This window comes from Canis lupus, chromosome 27, assembly GCF_011100685.1.
Source record: "Canis lupus familiaris isolate Mischka breed German Shepherd chromosome 27, alternate assembly UU_Cfam_GSD_1.0, whole genome shotgun sequence".
Lineage (NCBI taxonomy): Eukaryota > Metazoa > Chordata > Mammalia > Carnivora > Canidae > Canis > Canis lupus.
Window position 1 is genome coordinate 24,678,200 of NC_049248.1, and position 15,469 is coordinate 24,693,668.

The following is a 15,469-nucleotide window of genomic DNA, read 5'->3' on the forward strand; positions in this document are numbered from 1 at the left end:
GAAAACAAATTTCTGTTGTTTAAGCCACCCAGCCACCTGTCTCATTTTGTTATGACGGCTCATGCTAAGATTACAAACTGTCAAGTAATGCCTCTCTTATGTAGTAACCAAGTAACATTTCAGCTGAGATCTAAAGGATGAGTAGAAACTGGAGTGAGAAAAGCATTTCAGGTAGGAAAGAACATGTGAGAGGAACTGCAGCTAAGACAAGAAGAGTACCTTTGAGGAATTGCAAGAACGATGAATCTATCAAGATTGAGGAGGAGAATTTGGGGCCGTAGAGGTAGGCAGGGGCCATATTAGACAGGTGCTTGAAGGTAACATTACAAATCTTGGTCTCTATCCTATGTGCAAGGTTTAAAGCAAGGTGATAACATGAACACATGTTCATGTTAAAAATGTCTTAAAAATGTCACTGATTACAGTCTACAGGAGGGCTGTCCAATAGAAATATATTGCAAGCCACACAGGACATTTAAATTTTCTGTTAGTCACATTTAAAAAAATAATTATTCATGAGAGACACTCAGAGAGAGAGGCAGAGACACAGGCAGAGGGAGAAGTAGGCTCCATGCAGGGAGCTTGATATGGGACTCGATCCTGGGGCCCCAGGATCACGCCCTGAGCCAAAGACAGACGCTCAACCGCTAAGCCATGCATCTGTCCCTATTAGTCATATTTTTAAAAGTAAAGAGAAATCTATCAAATTATTTTTAGTGATAGATCTTATTTAGCTCAACATACCCAAACCATCAGATCATTATCATATCAATGTAAAAGTTTATTGACATCTTACATTTTTTTCCGTACTAAATCTTTGAAATTCAGTGTCTATTTTTTTCCCTTGTGTGTATTTTAAACTTACAGCACATCTCAGTTCAAACCTGCAGCATTTCCAGTGGTTAGTAGCCACCTGTGGCTGGTGGCTACTGTACTGGACAGTGCAGACCCAGAGAATGAACTGGGGGTACTGGAATGAGAGCAGAAAGTTCAGTTGAGAGATTACTGCAGAAGTCCTAGTGACATTAAGTGTTGCTTAGGTTATGTAACAACAGAGATGGCAGGAAGTGAAGAGATTTGAGATTAGCATGGAAAGAATTAATAGCAATGGAAATGAAGGAATGTGAGGAAAAGCATTTATTTTTTTTTAATTTATTTATTTATTTATTTATTTATTTATTTATTTATTTATTTTAAGGTTTAAATTTTTTTTTAAGGTATTTATTTATTTATTTGTGATAGTCACAGAGAGAGAGAGAGGCAGAGACACAGGCAGAGGGAGAAGCAGGCTCCATGCACCGGGAGCCTGACGTGGGATTCGATCCCGGGTCTCCAGGATCGCGCCCTGGGCCAAAGGCAGGCGCCAAACCGCTGCGCCATCCAGGGATCCCAGGAAAAGCATTTAAAAGTAAAATAAAACCAGAAATAAACCATAGGATAATTCTAAGACTGATCCTAATTAATGCTTTGATCTTATGTTTACTCTTCATAGAGGGGCCTTAAGCAGAATATATATCTTCTCTGTCACTTATGATTTTATTATTTTCCTTTTTATCCTTTCAATTTTGGTCAACTGCTTTTTTTACTTGGTCTGCTTCAAAATTCCTGTTCCTTTTTCATCTGTATAGTTAATTCAACTTGATTTAACACATATTATTGAATGATGGATTTGTGCAAAGCTTTGTGCCAAACACTGAGAAGATTAAAAAAAATAAGAAATGACACCCATTAAGAAGTTGAGTCTAGGGGTTCCTGGCTGGCTTCGGTGATCAAGAGTCTGACTCTTGACTTCATTTCAGGTCATGATCTCAGGGTGGTGGGATCAAGTCCGGCATCTGGCCGCCCACTTGGTGAGAAGTCTGCTTGAGCTTCTTGGATTCTCTTTCTCCCTCTCCCTCTCCTTCTCCCTACCACTCACTCTCTCTCTCTTAGATAAATAAGTAAATCTTTAAACAACAGTAACAACAACAACAAAAGAAGTTAAGTGTAATATATGAGACCTAAAACATTTATTCTTTTTCTTTCAATTTTTTTGGCTGTTTTTTTTTTTTTTTTTTTTTTGTCTGTTTGGTGTGGCAAATTCACAATAGGCAGATTTATTTTTAGAATTTGATCCAAAATCCAGAAAAAATAAATAAAAGGAGCTGAGTCCCTATTATGTTAGTACACAAAATAAACCAAAACTACATCAACATTTACCATGAGATCATTTAAATATATTTGCAAATGATCTGATAAGGGAAACATGATTTACAATATGGGAAACTTCTACCAACCAAAGACTTAAATGCAGTGTCCTGTAGGTCATCTAGACTACATTAGCATGGATGAACCAAGTGGTAGGTCCAAAATGCATTCCTCAAACACCCTCCTCAGAAGCAGACTTTGATAACTGTCTGTGGTAAAAAAAAAAAAAAAAAAAAAAAAAAAAACAACTCCTGTTCTTCATCATACTGTATGGTCACTTTCTCCATTTTCTCCCATGATGATGAGTCCATTTTAAATACTTCAATTAATCTGAAAATATTCCAAATCCACAGAATAGCAGACGTTTCCATTCTTGCATCTGCAGATTGTGCAAGGAGATCCAGCCATGTTCAGACTGAACTGCTAAGCAGTTGAAATGCCACAGCTGTCCAGGCAAGTTTTTCTGATGTCATACGCAATGTTATCAGCTAGGCAGAGGTCACTGACCCGGCAGGAAAACAATGCCTTTCCAAGAGGGCTATGTACTCCCAGCTCAAATTGGAGTAAGTGGCCAGTAATCTATTTCTTCTTCGAGACACCAGCACTGCTAGCAGCTGTGAGTTCAATTGTCTCCACTTTGATAGAGCTTGTGTCCATTTTGATCTAAATATTAACTTGTGACCCTGGTGTCACACTTTGGGCAACAGAAAAGGTCAACGTTTGGATTCCAGCAATCACAAGCTGTCTATTGGCAGGATATCTTTTGGTCCTTGCAGGGACAGAGAGAACACCAGTTTCTTTCAAGATCCACACCTGCCTATTGCACTGCAGCTCTCCACTGGGGCAGTCACCAGAGCAGGAGGGCCTTAGAAAGGCAGATGCAGTCAAATCCCCATGCCAGGTTGATGGAGGCAGAATCGCTCCAACAGGTATGAGTTCTGAAGGCGCATTCATCAACATCAGTACAGGATTCCATCCTCATAAAAACTGCTTCTGCACACACAGTGGTACTGCTATGGCAGGTTAACGCAGCAGGTATGGTTGTGGCACCCAATGATCCCCCCTGTACATTCATCAATGTCTTTCTCACAGTGGGTTCCTTTGAAATCCAGAGGACAAACACATTTGTGAGGAGCCACGATGTTTCATATCTGCTGCCCTTTTGGCAGAACATTCTGCAGATGGTCCCATTCCCCACGTAGCCCAGTTTGTAGGTGCAGCTGTGTCCCTGGACAATGTTGGCGCAGATGGCATTCTTGTCACAGATGTGTTGCCTGTGGCCACATTCATCATACTTTGTACAAGAGAAGTCATCTACACGAATGTATCCTGGGACACAGTCATAGCGATATAACCCAGGCAAGTTGACACACACAGTATTGGCAGGACAGTAATGCATTTTAGCTGCACACTCATCAATATTTTCATGGTAGGCAGAGTCTCTCTGGCCACAGATGTACCATTCTCGCGCTCCCAAGTAGCTTCTGTATTCTAGTTTTTGCACTGTAAGTTTTCACCACATTTAGGTCTGTCTGCACAAAAGTTATAACCTCTACTGCATGTGATCCTTTTCTGAGCAGTTCAAAGGTAGGTATGCTTTTATAATTTTTACTGAAACTCCACCTCAGCATTCCCAGCATCTCTTAGTTAAAATCCACTGGCCTTCTGCAAGGACATTTCCTGCATAGATACGTTTTGGTCAGCAGACTTTACAGCACTGGTTAGCAAAGTGCATGGGGAGGTAGTCTAGGGAGCAACTGAGAGGGAGATAGGACATCCTTTGACACTCCACAGCACCACTTTGCATGTTCAGTTCCCGCAGTGATCACCATTAACCCAGGAGACTTAGTCTCTATAGAGCAATCCACTCACCTGGCTGGCAGATCTCGTAATGAGAGTTTTACAATTAACTAGGTCTTGTCACTGCATAATTTAGTTTTGTTGGCATCTTGGCCAAAAGCTCCTGAAAATCCATTATTCCTTATGCCAGGCTTAAGAAATCACTGCAAGTTGGACAAATGTGATTCAAGTTCAGCACTATGTTATGTATACATTTGGCATAAAGATAATATTCCCATGTCAGATGATTCCTTTGAATAAGCCATGCTATTGGTTTCACTGACCAACATGACCTTGTGCCACTATCTGTCTACCATCCAGTATGAAAGTGCTTCAGTCCTAGGCTTTCCAATATAGTGGTATCAAATCTCATCCCTCAGACCATTGCTGACCAATTCAAAATAGCTGTGTTCCAGTTCTCAAATGGACAGTATTACTTCTAAAGTCAATGATTTCTGCTGCACAGTGGCCAAGAAGAATAGCTCTTATTCCAGAACAGCTGACTTCATTTCTTCTAAGAAGAACAGTTCTTATTCCAGAATAGCTGAATTAATTTCTTTTTTTTTTTAGCTGAATTAATTTCTTACTCACATGAGGGACTACATGGACCTCTCTTTGTATATCTTGCCTTCTCTAGGTTTCTTCGGTTCTTGTCCCCTTCCTACATCTTCAAAGTCAGCAGTGTAGCATCTTAGACTCTCTCTCTGCTTCTATCTTCATGCTGTGCCTCTCTTTATCTTGTCTTCACTGTTTAACAATTGTTTCCTGTTTCATCAAGAACATTCTTAGAGAATTTGTAAATCCCTATTTTTGGTATAATGCTTGCCTGATCATTCCTCAGGATCAGTGAGAAGAACAAAAATCACTGTAGGCATTTTGAACAAAATGGGGTTTAACACTGGGAATTAAAGATTTACTAAACAATCTGAAGTGCTAGGAGAGCAAATGTTAGGGAAGCCCCTGAAAACTTTCAGGAAATCTAGAAGTACAAGAATACCAAGAAAGCTGCCTTTGTTGACCTTAGCTACTTCACCAAAGTGAGTGTTTTTCAGAAATGAGGATGTTTGGAAGCCATGGGCAAAACTTCATGTTAACCATCTCCTAATCCTCACCTGCCTGCCCATGGCTGTCTGCCCATGCCTGAAGAATAATGGATTTCCCCCTCTTTTTATATTTCAAGGATAAACCTCTCACTTGAGATTCTAACCTAAAATCTGCTGGCTAGGGATCCTGGTAAATGTAGTTGCCAGAGTCCTCCCTTGGAATGGAAGGGAGAATTTAGAAATAGGGTGGGCATGAAACTGAGTTGAAATATACAACCAGGCACATGTAGATTAGGCATATTGTTCAATCTGTGATAAAATATCATATGTCTATAAGCCTCAGATACCAATTTTAATTTTGTACTCCTAAATAAAATTTCAATTAGATTTCTAGCATTTGTATCTTGAATAATGTTTCTTTCACCAGAATCAGAAAGTATTTAGGGAGTTCAAAGGAAATTAAGCCATAAAAATGTATTTGAGAGATTGAATATACAAATGGAAAATAGATAGACCATATACAAAAATAGAACTTTGGTTTACAACCTATAGGAACCTGCCCAGGAAATGAACCTCTTTATGTACAGTAAACAACCCAGGAAGCCAACTAACTTTAAGTCAGACTTACAGGAAGCCAGATTGCTATCTCTCATAACAATCCAGGAAGCTAAGCAATAACTCCTGTAACAATCAGACCAAAATGGCCAGTACTTGATTCATAATTGATAGCTTTTCTGCTTTTTGTCCCCACTTCCAGTTTAGGACCAAGTAGAGAAAGTCAAGTACAGACCTCTAACCAATCATGAAAGATGCCTCACTTCTAGTTGGCCTGCCTATAGCTTCTCTATACCAATAGACTCCAATCAGGACCCACCTGAAGCCTTTTTTTTTCATCCACTCTGAAGCTTTCCCAACTTTGCTTTTTACATTTGGTTGATCTTTATTTCTACAGTATTGATCAAGCTAGAATTTGATATAAAAGGAAACTGTATTTTGCAAAGGAAATAATGCACAAACTTCTAGGCACCAATTTTCTCATATGTAGCAGGCACTATGGGACAGTGGTTAAGTGCTTGAGTTGTAGAATCAGAAAATTAGACTTCAACTTGTATCATTTCCACCGTCTAGCTATATTTTTCAGGGTCATTAAGAGAATTAAACTAGGTAATAGTTGTAAACTACATTATCTAATTTTGTGTTATCATTATATTCTCTTTCCAATCTCGTGACCTCCATCCTATTCCTCATATGAATTACCTCTTGCTTCATCGACCTTCATCCCCCCCCAGCCTTCCTTCAACTAATCTAACAAGAAGCAACCAAGTAAATCTTCCTCAAGTGTTATCATCTCATTCCTCTACTCACAAAACGCCAGGGCCTTAAAAACATCCATAATATAGGGATCCCTGGGTGACTCAGTGGTTTAGTGCCTGCCTTTGGCCCAGGTAATGATCCTGGGGTCCCAGGATTGAGTCCCACATGAGGCTCCCTGCATGGAGCCTGCTTCTCCCTCTGCCTGTGTCTCTGCCTCTCTCTCTCTGTGCATGTCTTTCATGAATAAATACATTAAAAAATCTTTTTAAAAAAATCCATAATCTTCTTTTTATATCTTCTCAGAACTCTCTCTCACAGAAAATTACCTTACATTCTAGCCAAATGCATATATTCACTGGTCTAGAGATATTCCACAAAGTCCCATGCAAATGACCACTTTTCCTCCATTGCTCATATTTAAAATAAAGCACATCTCTTTTCTTAATATATGAATCTTACATTTCATTTACAATCCAGCTCAAATCCTCTCCCTCCCATTAAGCCTTATCAGACAACTGCATTCCAGAGTAATTTCTTCCTCTCTAGAGTCCTAAAGCTTTTACTAGATTCACTGAGTCATATTCTGATTTGCAATAGAGACAATTTCTCATGTATGTGTATCAAAACTCAGTAAGAAAATAGTACTTCTACAGGCAGGGCTAGTAGTTTATTCTTTTATTGTGTATTGCCATATACATAAGCATACCATTGTAATTGCTATTCAGAACTATGTTTCTGTTATTGGTGCCAAACACTTCATTTTATCTGATTTAATTTTCTTCAGAACTCTTGTGGGAGGGGCTATAATTGGCCACTTATCAGGCAAGAAAATTTAAACATAGAGAGGTTGAGTTATTTGCCCAAGGTCACAGAATTAGTAAGATAATTTGAACCACCTAGGTATCTCCAATTCCACAACTTTTGCTATTAATAACATTTTGTGGATTGCTTAAACATACTGCTTTATGAAATCTTACCAGATACACATATAAATTTCCTCTCTTTATTTCGAATGTCTCCACGGGAACCCAAATATGAGATTCATTTTAGAGATCATTTATTTCTATAGTAGAATCAACTTCCTAAGACATTTTTCCTCAATCTGTGATAGAAACCTTGAAATAACCAGAAAGGCTTCAAAAAGTACATTTACTTTACCATGTAGGTTCTTCAGAATTGAAACACGGCAGAAAAAAATCACATGAGGCCATGCAACATCCTATTGCCATTCATTCCTATTTTGAGCAGAATTTGGATGCCACTATTCACCCAAAATTTTTAGGTGGGTTTTAGAATATATGTATTAGGTCCTAGATAAAAATAAGAATAGTTGTTATTCATAGCATTTCAGTAATAAATTACAATCAAAACTAATGTAAAATTTGAAATATTGAATATTCCATAAAGATTTATTGTGAGGGAGGATATTTTTGGCTTTTTGATTCATTTGATTTTTGTTTTTTTTACCTTGTCTCTCTCAATAATCTTTGATATACATTCATTTTTAAGATGGTGTGGAAAAGTAGAAGCACGGTGGTGTTGGAAAAAAACCTTGTCCAAAGTATCTTACAGTTTTAAATTCTTTAATCAGAGAAGCATATGAACTCTCTTGAGTTTTACTGAATTAAAAAAAACAAAAACAAAAAATCACCTAATTTTAAACCTGACCATTCAAGAATATTAAACTGACTTGGCTCTTTTGGCAATCCATGGTAAGGAAAGTTGGGAAAATCCAATCCTGACAAAGAAATTCCAATTCAAAGAGAGTAATGTTAAATAAAGATCTTTCTCAAAATACACTTAAAATATAAAGAGGCCATATCTTTATTTTATGCTTGTTTGTTCTATAAAGATACAAATGTATGGAAAGGAAATGAAAAATTTAAATCAACATTCAGTGGTAATTAAAAGCAATTGTAGTCCTCAGGCTGTTTCTTTCCAATATGATCCAGTGATCAGAAGGAATTGGAAATGATTACATTTTAACTAGAAACACATTTCTGTCCAGCACTGAGCTTCCAAGCATGAAAAAGGCACAGTGGTGGCCCCTGTTTGTGTTTCCATCTGGGGCTCTAATTTGAACTTCAGTGATTATTCTGCCAGACTTCTGGCTGTGCAAAGATCCAGAAAGTCAAAGCCAGCATATTCTTGTATGCTGTTTCATGCAAAAAAATAAAATTGCACCAATTACCATGTTTGCATTTTGTAGAATGGCTCTATTTAAATCGATTATAGGTTAAACAAGAGCATTTGTAAAATTCACAGCTCAGAGTTAATCTGGCTTTATTCCAAGGCCCCCGATCTGAGAAGTAAGTGATTGCAAGCACTCTTGGAAAAAAAAAGTTAGCAATGGCCTATAATGGAAAACAGTTTGAAACAATTAAATTAAGCCTGCTTTTCAAATTAAGAAATTCATCCCATTGCTGGCCTTTCACTTGAAAGATTTCTTCAGATCCCATTAAAAATGCTCATCTTTTTATGATATTTAGTTCGTGCTTCCAAAATGATATCGTCATCAGTGATAAGGATAAAAGCAATGAGAAATGTAATGCCTCATGCCAGGAATTACTTGGTCATAGAAAGCACCTGAAGGCTGTTGTAGTTGCTCTGACTTCAGAGCTCCTGGCACTGGGAATTCTGTTTTCTATGGCCAGGAGAGAACGGCGAAGTCATAGAAGTCTTGAGGGGGGAAAGAGAATAACTTTGTGATCCCTAAAAAGCTTGGCAACTTACTATATTTTATGTGATAAGTACAGTCCTTTCATTTTCTTATTCTAAACACACATGAATCTTTTTGATCAATGAATCTTTGCTCCTGATTCTTATTCTGAGAATCTAATCATTCCTTAGAACTTTTATATAAAGTTTTTATTTTTTTTTTTATTTTTATTTTTTTATATAAAGTTTTTAAAGGATATGATGTCATTCTTGGAGTTTTCAAAATTTGTTTACAAGGTATGAAAACTGAATGCCTATAAAATAACAGAGTAAGAGCTTCTTTATCTATAATCCTTTAGATATGTTTTGTTCCCAACACATTTTCCCCAGAAAGATAAAGGGGAGAAATGCTCTAATGAGAAAAGCAAATCACTATTTGTGGAAACAAGTTAGATGCCCTCATTCATTTCATTTCATTTCACAAATATACATATAATGTTTCCTATGTTCCAGGTACCATTCTCAACACTTCTCAAATATGAATTCATTTAACCTATCCATCAACACCATAAAACAAGGTACTATTATTAACCCCATTTTACAGATGAGATGGAAGGAGAGGTTAAGTAACTTGCCTAAGATCATATAGCTGGGAAGACAAAATGTTGAAGTTCTGCAGTCCGTCTCATGTCTATAAGGAACCTTGATGGTGTGAACGAGCATATGGCCCACATAGACTATCAACAAAAGCTGTTCAGTGGCATGGGTTTTGAGAACAAATGGTAAAATCATTCTGTATTTGGTTGTATGAATTTTATAGCTCAGAGGTGATTTTTCATGTTTCTCATGTAAAGGGTAAAATATTCAAATGCCGCCATAAAATCTCTAGCTGCATCTGATGAGAAAAATATACAAAAGTCAGATGTTTTGTCTGGCTTTTCTCATTAGTATATGATAGCAAGGCTGGATCTTTAAAATATAATACTAAGATGAAGATTAGAAAGAAAATTATATAGATATAAGTATCTATATATTTCACAGTACAACTTATGTAAATCTATAAAAATATAAGCAACATAAAACCATAATATATGTTTTACAAATACATATACAAAACCAAAAATGGATACATAGCAAACACATTAGAAGAGTTTAAATAAAACAGGAGCAGAGTTTTACAGGAATCATTAATCACAGACTGAGGTTTGTGATTAACTCAACTCTTTGCCCCAAGGTCTGAGGCGAGGAGAAAGCATTTATCTATTTATCCATGCGTGTATAGAGTCCTCTTATCTATGTATGCATTCATGCCAACAAAAGAAAGTGAGAATGTTTTCTGTGTTGCTGATACTCATTAGATTATTTTATTATATAATAATTATTAATCATTGTTAGTAGCAGTTCTCCCACATTTTGGCCCCAAGATATTTTACACCATGTAAATTATTAAGGACTCTAAAGAGTTTATAGCCTAGAGACATATGTCTATATCAATTTGTCTGTTGATACTTATCATATTAGAAATTAAGACTAAGAAGGTTTAATTACTTATTAATTTAAAAATAACAGGACAACCTCATTACATGTTAATATAAATAACTTATTTTTAATGAAAAACGATTATATTTTCCAAGACAGGAAAATCTAGCAAGAAGGATCATTTTTACACATTTTTGCAAATATTTTTTATATTTGGATTAACTAAAGATAGTTGGATCTACATATCTGCTTCTGCATTCTATTTTTGGCATGTGTTGCTTTGGTTGAAGTATATAAAGAAGATCCGGCCTCACACAGATGTGTAATTAGTAAAAGAAAGAATATTTCAAAGGCCTTTCAGATAATTGTGGATCTTACTTTTTGATATGGTACCAAAACTTGACAAGTTATTAATGGTTGTTGCAATGTGGAATCAGAAACCATATTAATTCACTTTTTGTATTGTGTTACATTAAAATTCACTGGTGTATGTTATACTTTGAATGGGTCTTTTACTAATGCATGCTTTGTAACAGCATGCATTGATCATTTGAAAATTACTGGTTCACTGAATTATGCAGATCTTCCAAATGTTGACACATTTCATTAAGCAATATCAAAATACTACCTTTGTTAATATCCATATAATAACTACAAATCTCATCCCAAAAGTGTCTTTTGAATTTGGGGAAGCTCCAAGTTCATGGTGGTAGATACACATTTTTCCAAAATTTCAATTTTCATTTGAAAGTTTAAATGTTATTATTGGCACTTGATAACAATTATTTTTCTTAAAATGACATACTCATTTCATTCATTTTTTATAGAATGATAGTTTACAGACATTCTTTTAAGTAAAAGTGTTATTTAGCCTGCAACTCAAACAATGGTTTTTCCTATAGGCAACTTTGTACTTTGGTATGCAAAAGAAGTACTTAATGTGTACAGAATATTTAAAAGACATGTAGACTGAAATTTCATAAATTTTCACTGCTTTGTCAAGGACATTTTAAAGTAAGAAATCTTTCTTTTAACAGTGAATACATGGCAATAAAGAACACAATGTCTGATCCTATCTACTTGATTCCTGCAAAGACACCAGCACATTTCCCTACAACCAGGATATAGTAAATAGAAAATAATATCTTACCATCATTTAGAAACTAGTTTTGGTGTCACAGGATCCTCAGGGGTCCAGAGACTGCACTATTATTCCAAAACATGAGATTTATTCAAACCCAGCACCTGAAGAATTTACATGCTAAATATATGTATCCTAAAATACCTAATGAAATTTAGAGCAGGTACTTCCTGACTCTCAAATAAGAATGAATCCAGAGTTTTCAAGACCATCTGTTCCTTAATTAATCTTGTTTGCCTTAGTTATGTTTGGAACAGTGATTTTTAAAAAGACAAATATTTAAGTGCATTTTCAAACTTTCTTAACTTCCTGTTCCCAAGGACTTCACAGCTTCCCCAATGAGATTACCAGTTAAATCAGTGGACAGTTCTTTGCTTTATGGCTTATTCAGAAGGTGGATCTGAGGCTGTTTCAGACCTGAGCTGGGTCACTGATCAATACTTAATCAACTCACCCACCACAATTCACTAAAACAGTTTTTTGGAGTTGTCTGTTTGATTCCAGTTCCCAGTCCACCCCTACTCCATTAAAATCTGCAGAAACACAAGTGTTTCTTGCCACATATGTTCTAGTTCTTGCCCTTGAAGAATATTTTTTTATAATAAATTTATTTTTTATTGGTGTTCAATTTACCAACATACAGAATAACACCCAGTGCTCATACCGTCAAGTGCCCCCCTCAGTGCCCATCACCCATTCACCCCCACCCCCTGACCTCCTCCCAATTCCACCACCCCTAGTTCGTTTCCCAGAGTTAGGAGTCTTTATGTTCTGTCTCCCTTTCTGATATTTCCCACACATTTCTTCTCCCTTCCCTTATATTCCCTTTCACTATTATTTATATTCCCCAAATGAATGAGAACATATAATGTTTGTCCTTCTCCGATTGACTTACTTCACTCAGCATAATACCCTCCAGTTCCATCCACGTTGAAGCAAATGGTGGGTATTTGTCGTTTCTAATGGCTGAGGAATATTCCATTGTATACATAAACCACATCTTCTTTATCCATTCATCTTTCGATGGACACCGAGGCTCCTTCCACAGTTTGGCTATTGTGGCCATTGCTGCTAGAAACATCGGGGTGCAGGTGTCCCGGCGTTTCATTGCATCTGTATCTTTGGGGTAAATCCCGAACAGTGCAATTGCTGGGTCGTAGGGCAGGTCTATTTTTAACTCTTTGAGGAACCTCCACACAGTTTTCCAGACTGGCTGCACCAGTTCACATTCCCACCAACAGTGTAAGAGGGTTCCCTTTTCTCCGCATCCTCTCCAACATTTGTGGTTTCCTGCCTTGTTAATTTTCCCCATTCTGACTGGTGTGAGGTGGTATCTCATTGTGTTTTTTTTTTTTTTTTTTTTATGTTTCTCACTGTCTTTGATCAGGTCTTTATTTAAAATTAGCTGTCCAAAATGATTTGAGTTTTATGGAATAAACAAATATAAGTTTTTAGGCAGCGGGCTTCTTCTCTTCCGTGGTAGGTTTCTTTTCTGCAGGTTTCTTGTCAGCTGCTGGTTTCTTGGTAGCTGCAGCCTTTTTTCCTACCACAGGTTTCTTCGGCTTTTTCACACCAACAGTTTTCTTTCCTTTCTTCCCTACCGTGGGCTTCTTGCCTGGAACCCCCTTCTCCTCCGATTTGGCTTCTAAGGCTGCTGCCGCCTTATCCATCCGGAGTTTGTGATTCTTGGCCTGGCGAAGAATGGTGTTCCGGCGCATGGTCTTTGCATACGGGTTTAGCTTCAACATGATTCTTAGGTTCTTCAGTGGATTCTTCTTCAGGACTCTACGATGAATCTTCTTGCGTGGTGCTCGGAGGGCTCTTTGGATCTCTGGGCTTTTCAAGATTCTGCTGAGGTCTGTATTAAGCATCTTATGCATGGGAAGGTTGTAGTTACTCTTGAGGGAGGCAGCCTTACGCCAAGTGCCATACAGATCGTCTAACTTGCGGAAAGCACTTTCAGTCCAAATGCAGAAACGTCCCACATGCCCACCAGGAGCAAGTTTCAGAATGTTCAGCTTGCTTACATTGAGTAAAGTAATTCCAGGGATGTTTCTGAAGGCCTTGATGATACCGTTGTCTTCATTGTAGATGATGCAGGGTCCCCTGCGCTGGATACGACGACGGTTTCTCATTTTGCCTTTGCCAGCTCTCAGTCGCTGAGAGGCATAGACCTTCTTGATATCATTCCAGGCTTTAAGTTTCTTAAGAAGCAAAACCGCCTCCTTGGTCTTCTTGTAGCCTTCAACTTTATCTTCAACCACCAAAGGAAGTTCAGGAACTTCCTCAATACGATGACCTTTAGACATGACCAGTGCTGGTAAGGCTGAGGCAGCCAGGGCAGAGCAGATGGCGTATCGCTTTTGTGTTGTGTTCACTCTGCGGTGCCAACGGCGCCAGGTTTTGGTTGGTGCAAACATGCGGCCTCCACGACACATATTTCCAAAAGCACCCTGGCCAGAACGGTGAGTCCCACCGCCTCGAACTCGGGGAATTCGAGCCACGGCTCTGCCAGTACCCCAAGACTCAGCACTGGTTTGATGACCTGCTAATTCACTGACAGCATATGGCTGTCTGTTGTTTTTGCGCAAGTTGGTGTGAACAAAGTTCACGATATCGGGTCGAATGGGAGCCTTAAACACAGCAGGCAAGGTAACATTTTTGCCGGATGATTCCCCCTTTTCGGAGTACACAGATATCAACGGACGAGCACACGCCATCGCGGGGAGAGGAGAGTCATTTTGGTTTTGATTTGTATTTCCCTGATGGCAAGTGATGCAGAGCATTTTCTCATGTGCATGTTGGCCATGTCTATGTCTTCCTCTGTGAGATTTCTCTTCATGTCTTTTGCCCATTTCATGATTGGATTGTTTGTTTCTTGGGTGTTGAGTTTAATAAGTTCTTTACAGATCTTGGATACTAGACCTTTATCTGGTAGGTCATTTGCAAATATCCTCTCCCATTCTGTAGGTTGTCTTTGAGTTTTGTTGACTGTATCCTTTGCTGTGCAAAAGCTTCTTATCTTGATGAAGTCCCAATAGTTCATTTTTGCTTTGGTTTCTTTTGCCTTCGTGGATGTATCTTGCAAGAAGTTACTGTGGCCGAGTTCAAAAAAGGTGTTGCCTGTGTTCTTCTCTAGGATTTTGATGGAATCTTGTCTCACATTTAGATCTTTCATCCATTTTGAGTTTATCTTTGTGTATGGTGCAAGAGAGTGGTCTAGTTTCATTCTTCTGCATGTGGATGTCCAATTTTCCCAGCACCATTTATTGAAGAGACTGTCTTTCTTCCAATGGATAGTCTTTCCCCCTTTATCGAATATTAGTTGACCATAAAGTTCAGGGTCCACTACTGGGTTCTCTATTCTGTTCCATTGATCTATGTGTCTGTTTTTGTGCCAGTACCACACTGTCTTGATGACCACAGCTTTGTAGTACAACCTGAAATCTGGCATTGTGATGCCCCCAGATATGGTTTTCTTTTTTAAAATTCCCCTGGCTATTCAGGGTCTTTTCTGATTCCACACAAATCTTAAAATAATTTGTTCTAACTCTCTGAAGAAAGTCCATGGTATTTTGATAGGGATTGCATTAAACGTGTAAATTGCCCTGGGTAACATTGACATTTTCACAATATTAATTCTGCCAATCCATGAGCATGGGATATTTTTCCATCTCTTTGTGTCTTCCTCAATTTCTTTCAGAAGTGTTCTATAGTTTTTAGGGTATGGATCCTTTACTTCTTTGGTTAGGTTTATTCCTAGGTATCTTATGCTTTTGGGTGCAATTGTAAATGGGATTGACTCCTT

At 37.8% G+C, this 15,469-nt stretch overlaps 2 protein-coding genes and 1 long non-coding RNA gene across 3 annotated transcripts in view; all 3 read right to left on the minus strand.

Annotated features, from left to right (window-relative positions):
- Positions 1–15,469, minus strand: part of LOC111092834 — a 275,718-nt gene that overhangs the window by 36,900 nt on the left and 223,349 nt on the right. The window lies entirely within an intron of this gene.
- Positions 2,442–3,791, minus strand: LOC100856472 (protein kinase C-binding protein NELL1-like). Its single transcript, XM_038577118.1, has one exon. The coding sequence runs from the start codon at positions 3,584–3,586 to the stop codon at positions 3,035–3,037; it is 552 nt and encodes a 183-aa protein (XP_038433046.1). The 5' UTR covers positions 3,587–3,791; the 3' UTR covers positions 2,442–3,034.
- LOC100856765 (60S ribosomal protein L4-like) lies at positions 13,036–14,405 on the minus strand. The gene has a single exon (XM_038577112.1). The coding sequence runs from the start codon at positions 14,379–14,381 to the stop codon at positions 13,113–13,115; it is 1,269 nt and encodes a 422-aa protein (XP_038433040.1). The 5' UTR covers positions 14,382–14,405; the 3' UTR covers positions 13,036–13,112.

Excerpts from the sequence above, each read along its gene's own strand:
- LOC100856472 (XM_038577118.1), bottom strand. The coding sequence starts at position 3,586 with ATGCATTACTGTCCTGCCAATACTGTGTGTGTCAACTTGCCTGGGTTA.
- LOC100856765 (XM_038577112.1), bottom strand. The coding sequence starts at position 14,381 with ATGGCGTGTGCTCGTCCGTTGATATCTGTGTACTCCGAAAAGGGGGAA.